General features: G+C 44.0%; 1 protein-coding gene and 1 pseudogene across 1 annotated transcript; one reads left to right on the forward strand and one right to left on the reverse strand.

Annotated features, from left to right (window-relative positions):
• The first annotated feature begins 18298 nt into the window (after positions 1-18298).
• Positions 18299-23522, forward strand: LOC136477190 (uncharacterized). The gene is made up of 3 exons (XM_066475272.1): positions 18299-18630; positions 21309-21546; positions 23070-23522. Exons 1-3 carry the CDS (start codon positions 18346-18348, stop codon positions 23207-23209), a joined length of 663 nt encoding a protein of 220 aa, XP_066331369.1. The 5' UTR covers positions 18299-18345; the 3' UTR covers positions 23210-23522.
• Positions 23523-23623: 101 nt separating this feature from the next.
• On the reverse strand, positions 23624-24742 carry LOC136477189 (annexin D5-like; annotated as a pseudogene).
• Positions 24743-25817: the final 1075 nt, after the last annotated feature.

A 25817-nucleotide genomic window follows, 5' to 3' on the forward strand; every position in this document is an offset into this window, starting at 1 on the left:
TAGAATGCTCCAGGGCTTGCCTCGCAGAAAGGAAGTGGGGCGGTGGTCAGGACACTCCGGAAGCTCTTCAGGATTCTGCTTCACGCCCTCGGAAGCTATGACTTGAGGATTCTCCTGCTGGTCCCCTTCCTCTGCTTCTTCGAAGTCCAGCAACGTTATTTCTTCCTCCGATCCTAGATGCATGAATATGGCATAAGATATCGTGAATGCATATATGTCAACAAGTGTAGCATGATGACACATAATGAATGCATTCATATAAGTATTTGTAACAGCATGATGTTAACAAGTGCATTATGTTTATTGAGTAGGTGCATACCTCTTCTCGATCATTTAATTAACTACTTCCACAATGCATCTACTATATCACAAAATAGCAGCTACTTGTTTCACTCATAACTAGAGTTCTACTAATCCAAATGTAGTGATCCTGGACTTTCTGGAAAGCTTATCAAATTATCTACAACTATGTTATTAACCATTTTTATAGCAAACATCATCCCTATCATGCAACTTATCAAACTACAGAATCTATCCGGAATCCTTTCAAATTTGCATTTTAAAGCAACAATACTTCTACTTCATGTAATCACTCAAAGTTTGACAACATAAAGCCTACCAACAGTTTAAGCATACCAAATACACTCAAGAAAACCTAATGGTGAAGCCCAAACTATTTCTTTATATGCCTTTATTAATTTTATTTAGATACATAGGTTAAATAATAAATATATACCAAATGTGCATCATAAATTCTCAAAAATTTATAGTGCTTTACTAAGGTTACTCAAAGTCTATTGTAAAAGTTTCATGTTGTTTTATATAGTAAAACATTCTGTACAAAAATGACAAGACAGAAAGGCTTAAAGTAGCATAAACAGAAAACCCTAGTGAAAAGTGTCAAGCAACAGATTTCCTATTTTTCTTAGCATCCTTATGGTACTAGGATTACCCCCCAATAAATTTCATGAATTTTGGATTCATAAATAATTTACAAAAATTCATACCAGGATTCACTATTTATAAAAGAAAAATCTATAACTACAAATCTACACATGCACTGATCCTCAAATTTTTACCAGAGCTCATACATGACAAGAATAGCTTACCACAAAAATTTCATAATTTTTGGAGCACAGGAACTCTAGATATAAAATAAACAAATTTGCATGTATTCAAAAACATATTTCAAATCTCTATTTAAATCTCCTAAAATTTCTACTGTAAATGTCAAGAATATATTTTTATTAAATACTTCACTTCTTAAGGAACACTACACAATTTATTTGACAATTTATGAAGCTACCAAACTGGAGATATAAAAATCACAAAACAATGCAAAAATCTGGAATCAAAAGACCTATCCTATCTCCTACTGTCGCTGACCGGTGGGACCCGTTGGTCAGAGGACCCACGCGTCAGTGAGACAAGAACAGAGTCGCTACGCTGCGCTACGGTGGCGCGGCCAAAGCTCGCCGATGGCAAACTTGCCGGCGGTGACATCATCACACGATGATCTACTCGACCTAGCGCATCGATTGAGCTACGTGGGTGGCCTTCTCGTCGGTGCTAGCAACGGCGGCAGAGGCCATGGCGGGGCGGAGGTGCGGGACGACGGTGAGACGCCGGTGGCAGCCACGGTGACTCAATCAAACGCTACGCCGAGCATCACAGAGCTACGGCGAACCTAGCTAGCGCTCTAGCGTGGCCTGGGGTGGTCTGGTTAGGTGGGACCACGGCGACGGAGTTGGCGGCAGAGCTCCGGCGAGGCTGTGCGCGGGGCTGGAGCTTACCGAGCTTAAACAGCGGGCACTGGGAGGAGCAGTGGGGTGCTGGAGAGGCAATGGTGTTGTTGCGGTGATGGAAAGTGGCTAGGCAAGCCGGTGACTGGCACGGCAATGGCGGCGAGCGGCGCTGCTGCTGCGGGCGCTGCGAGCGACGAAGGAGAGCCGGGAAATGTGAAATGGAGGCGCGGCTGAGTACGGGCGGGTGCGGGAGAGGTGAAGGCGCGCACTGGCCTGCCCGGGCCACACGCGGCGAGGCTCTGACGACGTGCGGTCTCCGCTGGCCACCACATGGCGCGCGGACTCTGCTCCGGTCGGCCACTGAACCGGTGTTCAGTTCGTTCAGTTAACCCCGATATGAGCCTGACAGCGAGTTTTTCGTTCGAATTATCTCTCGATGCAAAGCAAACCAGTGAATGATTCCAAAACAAAATTTATAGCCCTAAGTGCCATCTACAATTCTTGTTCAAAGATCATGCTCTAATTCGCAACCGAGTCTGAGTAAAATCACCCCCAATGTCGGCCTATCAGTCTATCAGTCGATATGACTTAGGAAAATTTTGTTAAGTCTTGAAATGTTGATTTTACTAATTTTTGTGATCCAATTTCACACATGTTAGGAGCTGAATCAGTTAATGACCCAAAAATAAAAGTTGTTCCTTATAGAAAATACTACAACTTTGCTTTAGTGATCTCCTCCATGCAAGGTCTCTAACACCTAGTTCAAATTTGGTCAAACATGTCACATTTAAATGATGATACACTTCAAATCATGGCTTAATGACCTAATTACCCCTAACCATGAATGTCAAAGTTGTTCATAATGATACTCTAAACATGTTTAAGCAATTTGCAAGGTCATTCAATCATTTCATGTATTAGTCACTCATAGAGTTATGTAGTGTAATCACATGAAACCTGACTTAAGGCTTGATCATGGGAAATGACATTCATGAACTATGTTCCATTTGCTAACCTAAGTATTGCCAATATATTTTTGTGACTCAATTCAACCATCTACATGTATACACTCATGATCATATGCATATACACATGGAGACATGAAATAATGAGAAAAGTTGCATATGTTCCAAGAAACATGCGATAACAAGCAAATGTTGCAGATGTTTCAATCCAATGTTTCAATTGTAAATGCGTGTTTATGAATGCTTGATGATCATGCTCATGTTATGCAAGTCAAGTTATGCAAGGCTAACACCTGAGGTGTTATAGCCCCTCCCCCTTATAAAAATCTCGTCCGGAGATTTGCAAGACCTACCATTCTTGGAAAAATGCGGGATAAACTTCTCGTAAATAATCTTCTCTTTCCCACGTAGCATCTTGTTCACTATGATTGTTCCACACCACCTTATAGAACTTAATAATCTTACTCCATGTTACTCTTTCCAACTCTTCTAACACTCGAATTGGCTTTTCTTCGTAGGTCAAATCCGATTGAAGCTGCACATTGGTGGGTGCAATAGCTTCTTCAGGTACTCGAAGACATTTCTTCAACTGAGAAACATGAAAGACATCAAATATTGCACTCATCTCTAGTGGAAGTTGTAACTTATACGCAACATTTCATTTTCGTTCCAAAATCTTGTATGGCCCTACATATCTTGGTGAAAGCTTCTTTTTCATCCCAAATCTCTTCACACCTTTCATGGGTGATACTCTCAAGTATACATAGTCACCCACTTTAAAAGTCAGTGGTCTTCTTCTTCTATCGGCATAACTCTTTTGTCTTGATTGAGCTACCTTCATATGTTGTTGGATGATACGTACTTGCTCTTTGGCTTCATTGACAAAGTCAATACCAAAGTATCTCCTTTCACCGGGCTCAATCCAATTCAATGGAGTTCTACATTTTCTGCCATACAATGCTTCAAATGGAGCCATTTTGATACTCGCTTGATAACTGTTGTTATAGGAGAACTCAGCTAAAGGTAACCATTTCTCCCATGAACCTTTTGAAGATATAACATAAGCTCTAAGCAAATCTTCTAGGATTTGGTTCACTCGCTCCATCTGTCCTGAAGTTTGCGGATGGTATGCCAAACTTCTAATTAGCTTGGTTCCCAAAGCCTGGTGTAAATGCTCCCAGAAACGAGCTATGAACTGTGGTCCTCGATCTGAGATTATAGTCCTGGGTACTCCATGCAGTCTCACGATCTGGGAAACATATATCTCAGCGTATTTCCCAACTATATACCGTGTGTTCACAGGTATAAAGTGTGCTGACTTGGTGAGACGATCAATAATAACCCATATTGAATCGTGACCTTGTGGCGTCATTGGAAGGCCTATGATAAAGTACATGCTGATTTCCTCCCATTTCCATCCTGGAATAGGCAATGGCTGAAGTAGTCCGGCAGATTTCATATGGATAGCTTTTACTCTACTGTAGTTATCACACCTAGCAACATAGGCTACGGTCTCTTTCTTCATCTTAGTCCACCAAAAATGGATTTTCAAATCTTGATACATCTTACTACTACCCGGATGGATAGACAATTTGGATGAGTGAGCTTCATCTAAAATTTGATTCCTCAGCTCACGGTCTTTTGGTACCACAAGTCGGTCCTCAAACCATAAAACACCTCTTTCGTCCAATCTGAAATGCTTGGTTTCTTGTTCTTGCATTTTTCTCTTGATGTGACCTATTCCTACATTTGTCTGCTGTAGCTCTATGATTTTGCTCTCAAGTGAACAACTGATCATGATATTGTGTAGTACAGCAGGATGTAATAAGTTGAATCCATCTTCCAATAATGCTTCTGTAGTGTTGCAATGAGACTTTTGACTGAGTGCATCTGCTACTACATTAGCTTTACCCGGATGGTAATGCACTTCTAAATTGTAGTCCTTAATTAGCTCTAACCATCTTTGTTGTCTCATGTTCAGCTCTGGTTGGGTAAAGATATACTTGAGACTTTTGTGGTCAGTATATATATGACATACATTGCCCAACAAATAATGTCTCCATATCTTTAATGCATGAACAACTGCTGCAAGTTCTAAATCATGCATAGGGTAGTTGACTTCATGCTTTCTCAATTGCCGAGAAGCATATGCAATAACTATTCCTTCTTGCATAAGCACACATCCCAAACCTATTCCCGATGCATCACAAAATACATCGAAAGGCTTTTCAATGTCTGGTTGTGCTAGCACAGGTGCTGTAGTCAACAAAGTTCTGAGGGTGTGAAAAGCTGCTTCACATTCTGGTGTCCATTTGTACTTCTCATCTTTCTGAAGTAGTCTGGTCATAGGCTTAGCTATCTTTGAGAAATCTAGAATGAAACGACGATAATATCATGCTAACCCTAGAAAACTCTGAACTTCATGAACTGAAGTTGGGCTTTCCAATCCATGACCTCTTGTACTTTTGATGGGTCTACAGATATTCCATCTCTTGATAAGATGTGACCTAAGAAAGGTACTTTGCTCAACCAAAATTCACATTTGCTAAACTTTGCATATAGCTTATGCTCCCTCAGTCTGGATAGGACAATCCTCAGATGTTCTTCATGATCTGACTCATTTTCTAAATAAATCAATATATCATCGATAAACACGACCATGAACTTGTCAAGTTCGGGCATGAATACTGAGTTCATCAGGTACATGAAGTAGGCTAGAGCATTTGTTAGTCCGAAAGACATAACCAAATACTCGTATAAGCCGTACCTAGTAGAGAAAGCAGTTTTAGGTATATCCTCCGGTCTGATCTTTATCTGATGGTAGCCCGATCTCAAGCCAATTTTAGAGAATACATTTGCCTTCGCTAGCTGATCGAACAAGATGTCGATGCGAGGCAACTGATATTTGTTCTTGATGGTCACAGCATTGAGTGGTCTGTAATCTACACACATTCTCAGTGACTTGTCCTTCTTTTTCATAAACAAGGCTGGACATCCCCACGGAGATGAGCTAGGTTGGATAAGACCCTTGTCCAATAGATCCTACAATTGAACCTTAAGTTCTGCTAACTCATTGGGTGGCATTCTATAGGGCCTTCTAGATATGGGTGTCGTACCTGACACTAACTCAATCTTAAATTTCACCTCCCTATCAGGTGGTAAGCCTGGTAATTCCTCTGGAAATACATCCGGAAACTCACAAACCACTGGGATATCACAAATTGTGGTGGTTTGGATAGCACAAGCTAAAGGTTGGAGTTCAAAATTGCGGGAGAGTGGTACTAGAAAAGCATTCCCTCCCGTGGGTTCTCTCAATATAATAGTACGGGTGCTAGTGTCAATAAGAACACCATGATACTTCATCCAATTCATGCCTAAGATTACACTTATCGATAACCCGGGCAATATTATCAAATCCGTTGTGTACTCCCTCCCTTGTATAGAAATGAGCACATTTTTTACTATCTTTTTGGTAGTAACAGTACCCCCTACTGAACTTATATTATAACCCCCTTTGCTTACTTCAATTATTTCTTGATCATGTCTAGATGCAAATGCTTGACTCATAAATGAATGAGAAGCTCTCGAATCAAATAAAACAACAGCGGGGTGCTTGTTGACGAGAAACATACTAGCCATGACAACTTCTCCAGTGGGCACTTCCTCAACAGCGGTATAATGCATGTATCCTGGACGTGCCCTTGCGTTCGCCTGCCTCTGATTATTCTGATTTGGGTTGCCATTCTTCTTGGGGTGGGGGCATTCCTTGGCCCAATGACCCATTTGGCTGCAGTTGAAACATGGCTAATTATTCCTAGGTCCTATGGAGCTTCCCTGACTGCCAGTCCCTTTTGGTAAGGCAATAGTGAATGCCTTACGAAATGGTTTCTGAGGTCTGCCGTTCTGAGCCTTAGGTGGTGGAGGCCTAAACTTGGGTGCAGGTGGACGGAATTGTGGCCTAGCTGTGATAGGTGCTTTTGACTATGAAGATCCAGAGGCACCTGCCTCATATGCCCTCTTGCGACCCTTAGCAACGACGTGCATGTTGTTGTGGTTTTCTTGGGTCAAGGCATCACTAATAAACTCATTGTACGTGGCACACCTAGAATTGGCCATGGTCTTCATCAGTTTGGTACCCAGACCCCGTTTGAAGCTCTCTATCTTTTTCTCTTCAGTATCCACAAAACCTGGAGCATATCTGGATAGGTTGTTGAATGCGTGCATATATTCTGTGAGGGTCTTTGTTCCTTGAGTGAGCCTCATAAATTTAGCTGCTTTCATGCGCATTAGGCCCGGGGGAATATGATGTCCCCTAAAAGCCAGCTTGAACTATTCCCAGGTCACTCGCGCATTAGCAGGCAAAGACGACAGGAAATGTGTCCACCAAATCCCTGCTGGTCCTTGCAGCTGATGAGAAGCATACTCAGCTTTCAGATGCTCTGTGACCCTCAGCAGATGAAATTTCTGCTCAATGGTGTTGAGCCACTCGTCAGCCTGCAGTGGTTCCTCAGCCACCTTGAAGATTGGAGGCTTCATATCCAGAAACTCCTTGAATGTACTGTGCTAATTTGGCTCAGCCCCTGGTTGATGTGGGTGGCCACGAGCGGTGTTTTACGCGATGAGGCGCAAAGCTTCTTCCATTGTCCTTTGGCTTCCCAAGAACTGGGTAAAGAACTCCTGAGCGGACGGCGGCGGTGGGGGTGGCAAGTCATCATTATTGCCATCCTGGCTGCCACCAGCTCTAGCACGGGTGCGCGTCATCTGTGAAGTTGCAACAATAACCGATTATTAGTTGATGTCAAGAGATTGCAGATGAATTATGTACTCATGCCAAACTGAAATTACTAGGGAGAATCTTAATTTCATACAAAACAAAGGCATAATCATTCATTCTCGCAACATGACACCACCAATTTGACCACTTATCGCACTCATATCGCATGCAAATTTAAATCGTGATCACCAACAAAGGACTGGAATTGCATTGATGTTTAACCAATCATGCGATAGTCGTGCGATTAACAATATTACATGGTAGTCAGATTACCAATACCAAATTTGAACTATAGGTCCATTACATGAATAAAGGTGATACATTAGCCCTTCCACTAAGTACTAAGCGATCTAATCCTCATCATGATCACTATCGAGGTCAGAGATAGGATCCTCTCCTCCCTCAGGCTCCACTTCTTCTTCTTCCTCGTCCTCCTCTAGATCCATCTCTGCGGCTCTAGGCGGAACATAAGGGTGGAGCTGGTTATTCAGCTGATGAACTTCCTCATGTAGGTTGTCGTTGTACTCTTCCGCATTGGCCAGCTGTTGCTCCAGCTCAAACTGTCGAGCTCTCAGAACATCTTCCCTGGACCAGGCTTCATTCCTCTGGTGAGTTAACTGAGCCATCTCTACATTGAGCCTCTCAATCTTGGCATCGTGCTCCCTCTGAAGCTGATGTTGGTCCTCGTGGGCATGACCAAGAGCACCAGACACACGTCTTAGGCTACCTTCTACTCCATCTAACACCTTCATCACTGCGAACATGGCACTCATGGCAGGGTTATCACTGTTCTGCCCTTCTGCTACACCAATCTCCAAAGATCTTCCTCTTGCCTACTGCCATGAGTTAGTGGAGGGGTTGCCCCTCGGAAAGACCCCAACCAAAGCGGCTACCAGCTCCTAAGGAAAACGATCCATGATATCCCTCAGTATCCCAAAGGCTGCCCTGCCAGCTGCTTCTTCAGTAGTCCTGCCAGTTGACTCATAACACCAACCTATCCACTCAGAACCGTCACCTCGGGGACAAACAACGGCCTCCACAGTAACCAAGAGACCCTCCCCCAACTGCTCATTTGCCCAGAAGTAGCGGGGCTCCATTCCATCAGGATAGCCTACATAGCTGAGCACTCTCCACAAGAGTGTAGGCATCCCAAACTCTCCAAGAAACGTGTGGCGTTGACAGGTACGTGGAGCAAGCTGATGGCTGGGAGCTTTGCCTCCGGTGGACTTGCGAGCGGTCTGCTTTGTGCGTGCCATCTGCACCATTAACATGTACCACTTAGTGAGACAATGCCATAATGGATAAGAGTTACATAACCGAGTAAGAATTTTATAAGGGGAGGAACAATGTAGTTATGTGAATGGTAATTATCATGATGCATGCTCGTTCCGTACATCCTCACAAACTTAGGAAAATTTTGTTTCTAACGTAGACACGGTGGCATACATACGTTCTCTCATATATAGCGTAACTAGTCGAGCTACACGTTTCGTTGTTAGTGTACCTGCATAAGAATTTCATTTCAGCCCTAAACCCATAATGAAATATGCAGAATGTAATTATAAATACTTCCATATATGTATACCCATACATATACTTCCGTATCAAGCTACCCGACAATAATTTAAACCCACAATTAAATGCGTACCATATACACATGCAAGCATGCATACATAGCCATACCAAAGCTAACTCTCCCCGACCGCACGCTCACATCTTGCGGTCATACACTCATCATCTTACCTTGGCGTAGAGGCATTTGATCCATACATTACCACTCAAGTGAATGGCATCCATACAATAGCACGCCGTATGGATGACGAAGTAAAAACCCCCATGTTAGTACTTAAATAGCCACCTAATAGTCCTTAATTTGGGCATAAGGAAAGTGATCATTGGCACACTTTAGATTTCAAATACCTATTATATAACTATTAGTTGCTAGTGAAGGGTTTTTAGAAACAAAAACTTTTGTTTTAAATACACATGTGACAATTAACGTTAAATCTTACTCTGATGCTAGCTGTCGCAGAACCGACCAATTTATAAGAGTACAAGTACAATGGCAGCCCGCAAGCGGTCGCACTGTCATACTTGAACCCATATAAACCCGGTAGTCCGTCGAGTACCACGACGGGTCTCAATAAACGATTTACAACAACCAAGATCGTACATGATTCAACATACATGCCACATATTACATAAAAATTCACATATACATTTCATCATCAGAGTACGAATAAAAGTTATTACAAACCGAGTTTGATAGATAAAGCGGAAGCAATTAAGTTTGAAAATAAAGTTTCCAACATAGTTTGATACAGTGCCAAGTAGGATCACGGTCCACAAAAGCAAAGATAGGGATTAATAAAGAAGCCTGCCCAAGGCTTACTCCTCATCCACAGCGGGATAGAAGCAACTCTTGCAATAACCATGATACATCGTGCCATCTGCAACAATAGGAAATAAAACCCTGAGTACGAGAAGGTACTCAGCTAGACTTACCCGTCATAAACCAGAAATAGAATGACTCCAAGGATTATGCAAGGCTATATAAGTGGAGATAACTCGACAACATTTTGCATAAAAGCAATGGACTTAGTTGTATAATTTGGATTCCTTTATCAAGTTAATTATAACTATCCAATTCTAGACTAGCAACTATCCTGTGCCAAACATGTGATATATCATTTAAAAGCATACAATAGTAACCATAGCAGGTATTGTACTTCCATATTCATTCGAACTATCATGTTCCATAACACAGTTACTACGATGTTGGGACTAGCCAAGTGTCTCACTATCCGGGAGAGACGACGATTCGAATCGATTTCAACTAGCTGGGAATTTATTCCTAACACAAACCCAGGCATACCGCGCGAAGGCAGCCTTAGGTCACCTTTGGTACAACTTAGGTCTACATTTCGCGGGTCCATACTGCGCCACACAATCTGGGACACCAGATGCCAGGATGTTCAGGCCTAGCCTGCCCTTGGACTCAGTCTGATCGCCCCCCCCCCCCCCCGCAAGGAGCGCACAACAAAACGGGTCCCGGCCTGAGTTGAATTACTCGGCTTCGTGGTCGGAACGAGTTATCTGGCCAGCTAAGTGAGAGGCATGCGTTCAATCTTGTCAGAAGCGCCAACAACGGTACGATCCTTAATCGACACAGACGGGGATAGATCCACACCCAAGACCTCCATGTCTCGTTGCTTCTCTATCGACATCCCGCCTAGTCTCGATTTTCTTTTACCCCATGGTTCTGTTCCACGATAGCAAATATAGCCAACCGTGCTCTGGTATCCACCTATATCTCGCAGGTGACAGGACATCACCCGACTTCTACCGGTCTAAGCATGGCTAAGCATATATTCGATCCTGGACCTATACCGGTTAAAGGTGTAATATCTGGACAAGGAATGTATATGCATCAAGGGGTTCCATTCAACTCTTATAACCTAATGCATCAATCATAAGTACTTAAGTAATCATTTGTAAAATACTGGGAGACTTAGAATGCTCCGGGGCTTGGCTCATAGAAAGGAAGTGGGGCGGTGGTCAGGACACTCCAGAAGCTCTTCAGGATTCTACTCCATGCCCTCAGGAGCTGCGACTTGAAGATTCTCCTGCTGGTCCCCTTCCTCTGCTTCTTCGAAGTCCAGCAACGTTATTTCTTCCTCCGATCCTAGATGCATGAATATGGCATAAGATATCATAAATGCATATATGTTAACAAGTGTAGCATGATGACACATGATGAATGCATTCATATAAGTATTTGTAACAGCATGATGTTAACAAGTGCATCATGTTTATTAAGTAGGTGCATACCTCTTCTCGATCATTTAATTAACTACTTCCACAATGCATCTACTATATCACAAAATAGCAGCTACTTGTTTCACTCATAACTGGAGTTCTACTAATCCAAATGTAGTGATCCTAGACTTTCTGGAAAGCTTATCAAATTATCTACAACTTTGTTATTAACCATTTTTACAGCAAACATCATCCCTATCATGCAACTTATCAAATTACAGAATCTGTCCGGAATCCTTTCAAATTTGCATTTTAAAGCAACAATACTTCTACTTCATGTAATCACTCAAAGTTTGACAACATAAAGCCTACCAACAGTTTAAGCATACCAAATACACTCAAGAAAACCTAATGGTGAAGCCCAAACTATTTCATTATATGCCTTTATTATTTTATTTAGATACATAGGTTAAATAATAAATATATATCAAATGTGCATCATAAATTCTCAAAAATTTACAGTGCTTTACTAAGTTTACTCAAAGACCACTGTAAAAGTTTCATGCCGTTTTATATAGTAAAACATTCTGTACAAAAATGACAAGACAGAAAGGCTTAAAGTAGCATAAATAGAAAACCCTAGTGAAAAGTGTCAAGCAACAGATTTCCTATTTTTCTTAGCATCCTTATGGTACTAGGATTACCCCCAACAAATTTCATGAATTTTGGATTCATAAATAATTTATAAAAATTCATACCAGGATTCACTATTTATAAAAGAAAAATCTATAACTACAAATCTACACATGCACTGATCCCCAAATTTTTACCAGAGCTCATACATGACAAGAATAGCTTACCACAAAAATTTCATAATTTTTGGAGCACAGGAACTCTAGATATAAAATAAACAAATTTGCATGTATTCAAAAACACATTTCAAATCTCTATTTAAATCTCCTAAAATTTCTACTGTAAATGTCAATAATATATTTTTATTAAATACTTCACTTCTTAAGGAACACTACACAATTTATTTGACAATTTATGAAGCTACCAAACTGGAGATATAAAAATCACAAAACAATGCAAAAATCTGGAATCAAAAGACCTATCCTATCTCCTACTGTCGCTGACCGGTGGGACCCGTTGGTCAGAGGACCCACGCGTCAGTGAGACAAGAATAGAGTCGCTACGCTGCGCTATGGTGGCGCGGCCAAAGCTCGCCGACGGCAAACTTGCCGGCGGTGACATCATCACACGATGATCTACTCGACCTGGCGCATCGATTGAGCTATGTGGGTGGCCTTCTCGTCGGTGCTAGCAACGGTGGCGGCGGCCATGGCAGGGCGGAGGTGCGGGACGACGGTGAGACGCCGGTGGAAGCCACGACGACTCAATCAAACGCTACGCCGAGCATCACAGAGCTACGACGAACCTAGCTAGCGCTCTAGCGTGGCCTGGGGTGGTCTGGTTAGGTGGGACCACGACGACGGAGTTGGCGGCGGAGCTCCAACGAGGCTGTGCGCGGGGCTGGAGCTTACCGAGCTTGAACAGTGGGCACTGGGAGGAGCAGTGGGGTGCTAGAGAGGCGGTGGTGCTGTTGCGGTGATGGAAAAGCGGCTAGGCAAGCCGGCGACTGGCACGGCGATGGCGGCGAGCGGCGCTGCTGCTGCGGGCGCTGCGAGCGACGAAGGAGAGCTGGGAAATGCGAAATGGAGGCGCGGCTGAGTGCGGGCGGGTGCGGGAGAGGTGAAGGCGCGCACTGGCCTACCCGGGCCACACGCAGCGAGGCTCCGACGACGCGCGGCGTCCGCTGGCCACCACGCGGCGCACAGACTCTGCTCCGGTCGGCCACTGAACCGGCGTTCAGTTCGTTGAGTTAACCCCGATACGAGCCTGACAGCGAGTTTTTCGTTCGAATTATCTCTCGATGCAAAGCAAACCAGTGAATGATTCCAAAACAAAATTTGTAGCCCTAAGTGCCATCTACAATTCTTGTTCAAAGATCATGCTCTAATTCGCAACCGAGACTGAGTAAAATCACCCCCAATGTCGGTATGTCAGTCTGTCAGTCGATATGACTTAGGAAAATTTTGTTGAGTCTTGAAATGTTGATTTTACTGATTTTTGTGATCCAATTTCACACATGTTAGGAGCTGAATCAGTTAATGACCCAAAAATAAAAGTTGTTCCTTATAGCAAATACTACAACTTTGCTTTAGTGATCTTCTCCATGCAAGGTCTCTAACACCTAGTTCAAATTTGGTCAAACATGTCACATTTAAATGATGATACACTTCAAATCATGGCTTAATGACCTAATTACCCCTAACCATGAATGTCAAAGTTGTTCATAATGATACTCTGAACATGTTTAAGCAATTTGCAAGGTCATTCAATCATTTCATGTATTAGTCACTCATAGAGCTATTTAGTGTAATCACATGAAACCTGACTTAAGGCTTGATCATGGGAAATGGCATTCATGAACTATGTTCCATTTGCTAACCTAAGTATTGCCAATATATTTTTGTGACTCAATTCAACCATCTACATGTATACATTCATGATCATTTGCATATACACATGGAGACATGAGATAATGAGAAAAGTTGCATATGTTCCAAGAAACATGCGATAACAAGCAAATGTTGCAGATGTTTCAATCCAATGTTTCAATTATAAATGCGTGTTTATGAATGCTTGATGATCATGCTCATGTTATGCAAGTCAAGTTATGCAAGGCTAACACCCGAGGTGTTACAAAAAGTGTATTTATTACTTCTACCATGGTGTGTAGCATCATTATCATGTTCCCAAGGATGACCTAATAAAAGTGAACAAGATTGCATAGGTACCACATCACAATCAACAGAATCAGCATAAGAACCAATGAAAAATGAAACTCTGCAAGTTTGTGTTACCTTTGCTTTACTAGAATCATTTAGCCACTGAATATGGTATGGACGTGAGTGTGGGCGTGTGGTCAAGCCAAGCTTCTTGACCAAATCAGAACTCACTAAATTGTTGCAGCTACCTCCATCAATAATGACACGTGCTCGACAGTTGCTGATGACGAAGAAAATTTGGAACAAGTTATGGCATTGTAGCTTCTCAAGTTGCTAGACTTGTGAGCTAAGCACCCACTATACAATGATGCTCCTATAGGCCGCCGTGGCCTCGTCACCAAGGACTTCGTCGTCCTCCTTATCTGCATCTCGGTCTTCTTCATCCTCAATGTCAGAGGTGCTGATGTAACCATCTTCTATAGCAATATATGCCCGCTGACTTAGACAGTCCTTCTACACATGACCAATGCCATGGCAACGGTGGCACTGAATGCCCGAAGTGCATCCCATCGATGTAATGGATGAGGCACTCTTGGTAGGCATCTGCAAAGAATTTTTACCTGAATCTGAAGGTCATATGGGAGGTGCCTTAGGTGTAGTGAAAACTCTAGAGGCTATTGGTCTCTTGCTCGTTGGTGGAGGCGCCCAAAAAGTGATTGGCTTGGTCAGCCCCGAAGATGGTGCCGAGCGTGGCGTGTATGTGGTGCTGACCTTGCTCTTGCTCTGATGTTCACGCCCCTACAATTCCTTTTCTGCAAGCATAGCAAACTGAAATAACTGGTTGACAGTGTTAAATTCTTTATAATCAATAATGTACTGAATCTCACGCCTCAAACCCGAATAAAAACGACAAATGGCATCTTTGTTCCCCTCCACAACACTACAGCACATTAATCCCTTTTAAAGCTCACCATAGTAATCCTGTACAGATTTATCTCCTTGTTCTAATCGCATCAATTTCTTATGCAAATCTCTATGATAAGAAGGAGGAACAAAGCGATCATGTATAACTACCTTAAGTTCTTCCCACATACCAGGTAAAGCATCATGTGCAGCTAGCCCATTCCACCAAATAATGGCAAAATCCTTAAACTCACTAGTAGTTTGTCGAACTCTATGATGCTCAAGCACAAGGTGGGCACTAAACTTTTGTTCTACTGTCATCTCCCAATCAAGATATCCCTCAGCATCATAATGACCCGAAAAAGATGGTATTGTGAACTTAATCTTAGCATAAGGATCATCGGGTACACGGTGATTATTACCTTGATGGTGGTGGACACCACCCATACCTATCGTGTTGCGGTGAAGACGTCGTCGTAATCTTGCTTGTTGGAAGGCTGCTCGATCTATGTTCCCAACAGCATCATGCACCGTGTCTTCTGGCAAGAGACCATCGGTGTTGCTGCTGGAGACGTCAATGTTGTTGACCGCCACCAATGTTTCCAACTCAGTAACCTTGTCGGATAGCGTGGAAATTCATTTGTCCAATCTCTCTATGTTGTTGCCAATGTTGAGTTCAATGAGTGCGTTAGTGACGGCCTTCCTGATGGCCTCATTCATCCTTTTTTGGGCATCCTCTACAACAGCTTGTAGTTACTCTTGGCTTACACACTCGTTGAAACCCTTAGGATTGTTATCTCCAGTCTGATCACCTCCTGCCATTGTAAACACAAAAACAGGAACAAACGGTGAAAGTTATCCCTACCTACGTGGTTACAGTGGTGTCACTTTTCACAGCAAGTGAAAGCGTCTTACCAAGCTCTTACAAAGTTCTTATCAACGCAAGTAGTGGGCGGTACAACCGGCGGCTGGTTCGTGATACCTATGAGGCAGGGGTACTGAGATTGCAAAGCCCTTTTTCTGTACGGATCTGAAGAATTTGTAGAGCTTGGAAGGCAAACAAAGAGTAATATGTATATCTGGTACACAAGTCAGTAACAGAAAGTAATGTTGAATTATAGTCCAAAGTACTTGTTCTCGTTGCTAGTCTAAAATACTCCAAGTACCAGGTGTGTAACAAACAAAGCAAGTATAGTGGATAGCAAGGAGATAGGTGTGTGAAAAATAAGTGTGGTGGATGGAAACAGCAATACAAACAAGGAACCAGACAGCACACGCTAACACAACTCACTTTGGTATTCTCTATGTGCTCCTCTAGATATTGTTCCTCTTTTGTCCCTCTCTTTTTTCTATTTTTTAGGTTATCGTTGTTTTTTGGGAAATTTCAATTTTTTTTATTTTTTATTTTTTATATTTTTTCTTCACTTAGGAGCACAAAAGAAGTAACCACAAAAAATATGAGCTTAAACAAGTGAAAGATGTGGCCTGTGGAATTTTCAGAAAACTTGCTCAAAATCGTCAAAAACCTTGTGACCACGAAAAGATGATCTTGTGACCAGTTTTTGACCAATTTAAATTTTCCAACCCCGATAATGCGGGGGATGGATGGATCCAAATTTTTTTCTGATCGATTTTGATATATGGAACGTCGAAATCGGAGTTCGTATGCGAAAACTAGACCAATTTTAAGAATTGGCTCCAAATTAGAGGACAAAACAAGAACAATGTGCGTAAAATTGGTCACAGTAGCAAAGATTTGATAAAAACGATGGGGGGAAACATACGAACTGGACTCTAACATGACCTAACCAGCAACAAGACCTTGACCAGGACACAAACTCAACACGACGGACTCTGAAACCGAAATATGCAAAGGCTGTGGCACGGAAGGTTCTAGGACAGGAAAAAAATATGGCACTGGACTATGGGACGAAAGCGAAACACTCAAAACTAGAGGATAAATATGAACCTGACGGTATACCTTAGCTCTGATACCACTTAATGGGGACGAGGATCCCGATCTTCCGTCAGGTAGAGGTAACTATCGTTGTGGCGGAGAATGACACACCGATCCGACTTCAGATCGAAAGATCGAACCCTGCAATCTTAGCACCACAGCTCCTCTGGTTATCAACCAAGTCACGGACCAGGTTGACCTCGCCAAGAAGGCTAATCCCTGCCTGCGCAATGAAGAACACAAGTAAGAACAAGAAAGAACACAACCAAATTGCAGATGAATGATTAATCTCACGAAGTTGGGGTCTCACAAACCGATAAACGGCGAAACTGTTCTTGACAGATTAATCTAAGCAAAACTCAAACCCTAATGGAGGGACGACGACTGTTTATGAAGACTCTAGGGTCATGCAAGACCCCTGGATGCGCTCCTAATGGGGCCCAAACACGATACATAGTCCAACGGACCAAAAGACAGTGTCGCAGCACCCTGGCAGATTCTGGATGCTAACTTGTGACCACGATTCCCATTGATTCCGAACAGCTTTTGACGTGAAACCACTTGGATTGGCTTCCTTATCAAATTAGCTTTCTATCCATATGTGGATCATCGAAAACGGAGTCCAGATGCGTCCTGGGTGACCAGTTTAAGGCAGACTGGTCCTGTAGGCCAAGGCAGACTCGAAATCATGTTGGACCGAGCCTCCGGTTCCTATTGGACATTTTTGCTGGTCATCTTCGCCTCTACCACGTCCTCTAAGTCCTTCATGACCCTCTCCAATGTTCCTAAGCAAGATAACATCATTATGTAGTAGTCTATTCTCAAAAGTATAAAAAGGTTTGCTTAAGAACGAGTTCACCTTTAAATTGAGTTGACGCATTCGAGACCGGGTCATTGGACCTTGCATGACGATTGGAGGATCAACGGGTACATCCGAAGGAGTGATGTCCTCATCAAGTGTTTCCTCTTATTTATAGTTGCGCTTTGGGCCCGGGGGCCGAACCTTTAGAATTCTAAGGTTTGCCGCTGATCATGACAGTTCTTATTTAGTTAGAAATGAATGACGAGTGGGTGGATCAAAAGCTTAACGCTTAATTAATCTCATAATTAAGTTCAGGATTAGCTGAACCGATCACGTTCCAACAGACATTTGTCACTGCAAATGCTTTGGTGACACGTTGCTCCTGTCAAATAATTTTATTTAAGACCTTGTTTGAATACACATGTATGCACTTCAATCTACATATGTTGAGATGAATTGGAGTGATTAAGATGAATACATAGACATAAAAAAAAAAAGGCCTAACCTGATCCAAATGCATTATGCAACTGTAGTGTGGGACCCGCTCCTGTGCACGGAGTATACCCTCATCCGTTCCTTTTCCCCTCGCTGACGCTGCCCAGTTGCATTGACTCCTCCCCGGTCCCCCGCCGCCCTCCCCCTCCGGTCATGGATGTGGACGGGCCCACCCCCGCCAAGCCCGCCTCGAACGGCGAGGCCCCCTCCGGCGCCCGCGAGGTGGACGTCGGCGAGGAGGAGGACACGTTCGCCGGCGTCCTCCGCAGCTACGTCAACGGCGTCTGGTACCCCGACGACGAGCCGCTGCTACGGCGGCTCCGGGCGGCGTCCTGCGAGGCCGCGCCGCGGCTGAGGGGCGCGTCCCGGAACTCCGCGCGGGACCTGCTCGAGTGGACCAGGCGGGGCAGCGGCCTCCGCGCCATCCTCGTCATCTCGGTGGGCCCCACGCCTCCTTGATCCGTCACATAAGCATGGGTTTTCCTTGCCCTGTTTACTACTAAATCTGACTCGATGTTCTGTAATTCATTCATTGTTTGCGCGACTTGAACAAGTCTTTATAGGTGATTGCTTAGCAGTACACTTGTTTTAGTCTGTGCTTCAGTCAATAGGATTACTGTGTCATAGTCGCCATTGCAATGTTGGTTTAGATTGGTACTTTTTAGGTCTCAGGGGCCAAAATGTTTACAAAATCTGTTGAGGGAAATGAAGAATAGACTAAATTGTAATCCCTCTTGTCCTGAGATATAATAGGATCAAGTTTGTCCTAAATCAAACTACCTTAAGTTTAACTAAATTTACAAAAAAAAAAATGTATTAACATCTACAACCTCAAATAGATACAACAACAACAACAAAGCCTTTAAGTCCCAAATAAGTTGGGGTAGGCTAGAGTTGAAACCCAACAGAAGCAATCAAGGTTCAGGCACGTGAATAGCTGTCTTTCAAGCACTCCTATCTAAGGCTAAGTCTTTGGGTATATTCCATCCTTTCAAGTTTCCTTTTATTGCCTCTACCCAAGTCAACTTCGGTCTTCCTCTGCCTCTCTTCACGTTACTATCCTGACTTAGGATTCCACTACGCACCGGTGCATCTGGAGGTCTCCGTTGCACATGTCCAAACCATCTCAACCGGTGTTGGACAAGCTTTTCTTTAATTGGCGCTACCCCTAATCTCTCACGTATATCATCGTTCCGAACTCGATCCCTTCTTGTATGACCGCAAATCCAACGTAACATACGCATTTCCGCGACACTTAGCTGTTGAATATGTCGTCTTTTCGTAGGCCAACATTCTGCACCATACAACATAGTAGGTCTAATCGTCGTCTTATAAAACTTGCCTTTTAGCTTCTGTGGTACCCTTTTGTCACATAGGACACCAGACGCTTGCCGCCACTTCATCCATCCTGCTTTGATTCTATGGCTAACATCTTCATCAATATCCCCGTCCCTTTGTAGCATTGATCCTAAATATTGAAAGGTATCCTTCCTAGGCACTACTTGACCTTCCAAACTAACATCTTCCTCCTCCCGAGTAGTAGTGCCGAAGTCACACCTCATATACTCAGTTTTAGTTCTACTAAGTCTAAAACCTTTGGACTCCAAAGTCTCCCGCCATAACTCCAGTGTCTGATTCACTCCTGTCCGGCTTTCATCAACTAGCACTACATCGTCCGCGAAAAGCATACACCAAGGGATGTCCCCTTGTATGTCCCTTGTGACCTCATCCATCACTAAAGCAAACAAATAAGGGCTCAAAGCTGACCCTTGATGTAGTCCTATCCTATTCGGGAAGTCATCCGTGTTTCCATCACTTGTTCGAACTCTAGTCACAACATTGCTGTACATGTCCTTAATGAGCCCGACGTACTTCGTTGGGACTTTATGTTTGTCCAAAGCCCACCACATAACATTCCTTGGTATTTTATCATAAGCCTTCTCCAAGTCAATAAAAACCATGTGTAGGTCCTTCTTCTTCTCCCTATACCGCTCCATAACTTGTCTTATTAAGAAAATGGCTTCCATGGTTGACCTTCCGGGCATGAAACCAAATTGGTTCATAGAGACCCGCGTTATTGCTCTCAAGCGATGCTCGATAACTCTCTCCCATAGCTTCATAGTATGGCTCATCAACTTAATTCCCCGGTAATTTGTACAACTTTGAATATCCCCTTTATTCTTGTAGATCGGTACCAATATACTTCTCCTCCACTCATCAGGCATCTTGTTCGATCGAAAAATATGGTTGAACAGTTTGGTTAACCATACTACAGCTATGTCCCCGAGGCATCTCCACACTTCGATTGGGATACCATCCGGTCCCATCGCCTTACCTCCTTTCATCCTTTTCAACGCCTCTCTGACCTCAGATTCTTGGATTCTCCGCACAAAGTGCCTATTGGTGTCATCAAAAGAGTCATCCAACTGAAAGGTTGTGTCCATATTCTCACCATTGAACAATTTGTCAAAATACTCTTGCCATCGATGTCGGATCTCATCCTCCTTTACCAAGAGATGCTCCCTTTCATCCTTAATGCACTTAACTTGGTTCAAGTCCCGTGTCTTTCTCTCACGAACCCTAGCCATCCTATAAATGTCATTCTCTCCTTCCTTCGTACTCAAATGTTGGTAAAGATCCTCGTACGCTCTACCCTTTGCCACACTTACAGCTCGCTTTGCAGTCTTCTTTGCCACCTTGTACTTCTCTATGTTGTCCACACTCCTGTCTTGGTACAACCTCAAATAGATAAACTATAAAAATAGATTTCATAGGGTATCAGGATTTTTAATAGTGCTCATTTAATATCATAAATATTATTGGTTGTTTCTTAAAAAAAACTTATCAAACTTAGGTTAGTTTTACTTCAGACAACTCAAAATCCACTGCATTTCTAGGTGGAGGGAGCATGTGTAAGTGCAAACAAAAACATGGTAGATTACTTTCACTAGCAATACAACATGGTAGATTGCTTTTGCGTGCAGTTTTGATCCCATATAAACTCTTACATGATATCTCGCCTATAGTTTGGCATCCACCATCCATTTTAGGAATTCTTGAAATTTCTTAGTAAATACTGTAAATTTTCCTCATTTTGCCCTTTTCTGATGTGGCAGGTCGGGACAATCACGCTTATAGCATTGACTGGCCTTCTGATCTTCATGTTCTTCCTGCTGGTTGCCACTGCTAATGCTATCATCGTCTCAGTCCTGATGTCACTGGCTGCTGCCGGAGGATTCTTGGCTATCTTCTTTGCTTGCTTAGTTGCAGTGTATATTGGAGCAGTATCAGTTGCTATCTTTGCCATTTCTGCGACTGTCATCTCATCAGTTGTTGGAGTTATGATTGCTACAGGTAAATCATCTATATTCCCCTATAAAAGATTGTACTGCTGTTGAAATATTAATATGCAATCGACCTTCAGGCATAATATAAAACCTTAAAGACTTTACCTGAATCTCCAACCATTATAGAAGATGTTCTGCACTTCTGCGTCTGAAATTAATTTAGTCAATGTTAATATGGTGAAACTGTAACAAATGTGTCTCTTTTCAACTGAATTATCATCTCAATCTATGCACTTGCCCATGTAATAAAGTTAGATCAGGAATCAGAAAATTAGTATTGGCTACTTCCCACAGGGTGCCTACATGCTCATCTTAGCATCAGAATCAGAATAGAGTCATGAACGCATTAAATCAACAATTAAGGAGAACCAAATGTTGGTTGCCCATTGTTATATGCTTAACAGTAAATTGACTCTTTTGTATTAATATGTTAAGATCTTTTAAGAACAATGATGATTGATGACTAACAATGGAAGAAGTAAGAAGTTATTATGCTATATGGTTTCAGTGACAATGAGTATGCTTCCTAATTCATTAGGACAATCACATAAAAACGTCTGTACTATGTAATTTTGGTGATTTGTTTATAAGTTGTGCTTGTTTTCCTTGACATTGTGGTCACTACTAACTAGGAGAACCATGTAGAGACATCTATATATTGTAACTTTGGTGAATTATTGATACCACTTCCGGTTTTCTCTTTAACATTCTGTTTTTCTACAATTAGGAGAACCATGTAGAGGCATTTAAACTAGTTCATAAAAGCTTTTGAAATCTCATTACAATTCGTTCAAGAAACAAGTGTTAAATAGAGTTGAAGAGATTCTACTGCAAAATGCAAATAATTACATTATGTTCCTCCTTTAATGTTGGGTCAGCATCTAAGATGTGATGAAAGGTATGAACTTGCAAAACTAAAGATTTTCAAAGGTATTATCAGGAAAAAGTAGCAGAACTGAAATTCTGGAAGAATTATGAATGCAACAGTTAACATTTTAAAACTTGTGAATGAAAAATGTAGGTGAGGTCAATTTACTGCATGTCAAATTGAGTTTCCAATTTCCACCTTGTCCATCCCAAGAAAAGAGTTTCATTTCTTATAAATCATTTCCTCCACATGACTTCCTGAAAGGCTATATCAAATTGATAGTCTTGGATCTCTTGTCAATTTCACCTTCTTTTTACTTTAGGAGAGTAAGTAGTCACAACAGCACCTTCTCCACAAATTAGTGGAGAATAAGTAGACATCAAACTAGATCCCCTGGATAATGGGGAATAAAGTGGCATAGCTTTAGCAAAAATAGCTGCAGTTACGATTCTCTCTTTATAAATTTCATAGAGATTGTGATGCCCAATATCTAGAAGGGTAAAGCACGGAAAAATCTGTCTTGACAAAGCAGTTTCCTTGCAGCAAGAATACTCTTTTGAGATTTGTTGGGGGAGTAGCATATCTTTGCCTTCTGAGTCTGAGGACCTGCTTTGTATCACGTGTGCATTGTGCTAATGTTGAGAAAACGCATCGTACTGCAGGTTGGGTTGGGTTCTTCTGGATGATCTGGTTCGCCGCAAGGAAGAGCTTGGACCTGACGAAGCACTCTATCGGCGTGACGAGCTCGGCGATCCAATCATACTCGGCGTCCCGGCATGTGAACCAGAAGCCGGTCGACTGAGGCTAGCTGGTTGCGTCCTGTATGAAGCCCTCGGGTCTATCTATGTGAATTACGGTTTGGCTGTTTGTAAGAGTGTAGGAGACAGACATGTTTGTTGCGGCAGCTCTGTTTCTCTCGGCGACTAGCTGTATAATACTAGCTCTGAACTTTGGCAGCCTGTACGTTTGGCATGGCGGCCAATGCTGTTCTTTCTGTATGGGATAGTGAGCAGATGAACTTTGTAGTGAATGAATAGCCACCGCTACCTGTGCAGGTATGCAGTATGTACATGTCCTTCATGAATTGATCATAATAATTCCATTGTCTTTGTTAATAGGGACATACACATTTTGAGTTGTCAAACCATTATTCGAACAACTATCCCAAGAATACAAGTAGGAGTATTTACAAGGCAAGGAACATTTCCATGGATGGAGTTAACAGGATCGGAATAGCAAGCGCACACACGATGCGATGGCTAAGAACGCTGGAAAGCATGCAGCAGCAGCCACACCGATTTTGGTATTCAGTAGGTGCGGTCGCGGCCGACGAGGGAGAGGAGGAAGGTGCGGTAGTTGCCGGACGTCTCGGCGTGGATGGCGTCGGCGAGCGATCGCTTGTACATCCGGTGGTACTCCGCCTTGATGAACTGCATGTCGATCTCGGCCCTGGTGACGACGACCCGGATGAGCGCCGAGTCCGAGGTGCCCAGCCCCTTCATGGCCTTTGTGCAGCACCCTGGCGAAGTACCTGGCGGGGCTGTCGGCGCATCGCAGCACGGTGAGGAGGCCGAAGCAAAAGTTGCCCGACGTCTCGCTCTTGACGGCGCTTTCCAGGGATCGGTCGTACATGTGGTGGTACGCGCGCGCCACGGCCGCCATGTGCGCCCAGCTCCGCTCGCTGCAGACGCGGATGAAGGCGCGCTCGTCCGTCCCCAGCCGCCGCTCGCCGGCCCTGTAGAGGTCGCGCGCGTCCAGCGCCACCGCCGCCGGGTCCACCACCTCGCCGGGGCCGCCCTCGGCGAGCGGGACGGCCAGGTACGCGAGCAGGAGCCGCTGGTGGTCGCCGGAGGTCCGCTTGGTCAAGTCGTGCTCGACGTGGCAGCCGAACCTGGCGCGGTACGCCTGGCGCACGACCCGCAGCTGCGACGGCGTCCGGGAGCAGACCACCTCCGTGGCGGCTCGCAGGTCGGTGACGTCGCCCGTCAGGGCCTGCTTCAGGATGGTGGCGTCGCGCGTTGCCGGGTCCAGGACCCACAGCAGCATGGCGCGCTTGTGGTTGCCGCTCAGCTCCGACGCGATGCGACGGGCAAGGTCCTGGTTGAACACGGCGCGGTACTCCTGGCTGATCGCGGCGCGCTGCGCCGCGTCACGGTGCGCCAGGATGCTGATCACCGTCGTGCTGTCGCACCCGAACCCTTGGAACGCCTTGTGGAGGTCGATCGCGTCCTGCCGTGGCCACGTCGGCACCGGCGGCACCGTCAGGCTCGCCATCCCTGTCTGTCCCTGCTAGCCGGTGTCGAGTGCTCGAGCGAGCTCTGCCTCTGCCGCACGGGGTCGGATGACCCTCCTTCCTCGCACACGGGCATTTTAAAGCAAGCGGCGCGAGAGAGATGCGGTGATTCCGGGCGATGGCGGCCGTGGGATGGACGACCGCATCCGATCGACGTGGGTGGTGGGTGCCCACGCCACTGTCACGGTATCAGTCGCCGGGACGCCGGAAGAAAACAATAAAAATTAGAGGATCTCATAGAGTTCCTTAAATATTACTTCTAAAAACTCTATGTTTACAGATTCCTAAAAGATATTGTAAGAAATAGTTTCTAACATTTGACTTTAAAAAATTAAATGTCGGTCCACTTGGTTTTTTTTGGTCTTTTTTTCTTTTTTTTCGCGCAAACTCATCGTGGCTGCGCGTACCAACGCCGCCGCCGCCTCCTTCCGTCGTGTCGCCCTACGCTGCACCTCCCAGGCAGCCGTGGCCTCCTCCCAGCACATGCTAGCTGCATGCATCAAGCGGTCACGTCAAAAGTGTTGGATATAATATGGGCTTGCACATATAATATTTAATAAATTAAATAAAACTCTATAATACGTAACATTAAGTGTTGTACGGCTTAATATCATATGAGATTTTGACTGAACGTTGACTCAGCTTATATGGTTGGAAATTATTCATCTAAATTGAGAAGCTGAGAAAAAGGATAAAGGCGTGCCACACGCGCACGCGCGCCGCCGCCGCCGCCGGCCGGGCCGTGGCCGTGGCGAGGAAGGCGGGCGTGGCCAGTCTTTTGCCACTTAAAATATTATCACGGGAGTTTCGCTCTTTGATGGTGGAGGCGAATTGACTGCGTCAGTTACCATCTCTTCGGATTCTCCGCTTCCTTCATCTCCTTCCCATGTCACAGCCATATATCCGTAATCCCGTCAGTCTGGACCCGTAGACTGCAACAACTCCCGAGACAACCATAGATCAGCAGTTTCCTGGCTTCCCCGTCCCGTAACTCTGCGCGCACGGAATAGCGGGAGAGCAGGTGCCTCTGGAACCCGCCTGAGAATCGTGCACGGGGTGAGTGGCGATTAGGTTTTTGGGGAGCGATCCGTGACTGCTCGTCCACGTACATCTTCTT

Source organism: Miscanthus floridulus, chromosome 8 (genome assembly GCF_019320115.1).
Source record: "Miscanthus floridulus cultivar M001 chromosome 8, ASM1932011v1, whole genome shotgun sequence".
Taxonomy (NCBI): domain Eukaryota; kingdom Viridiplantae; phylum Streptophyta; class Magnoliopsida; order Poales; family Poaceae; genus Miscanthus; species Miscanthus floridulus.

Coding starts and splice junctions, on each gene's coding strand:
- LOC136477190 (XM_066475272.1), top strand. CDS start 18,346: ATGGATGTGGACGGGCCCACCCCCGCCAAGCCCGCCTCGAACGGCGAG. Junction 18,631..21,308: donor GCGCCATCCTCGTCATCTCG/GTGGGCCCCACG, acceptor CTGATGTGGCAG/GTCGGGACAATCACGCTTAT. Junction 21,547..23,069: donor TGGAGTTATGATTGCTACAG/GTAAATCATCTA, acceptor ATCGTACTGCAG/GTTGGGTTGGGTTCTTCTGG.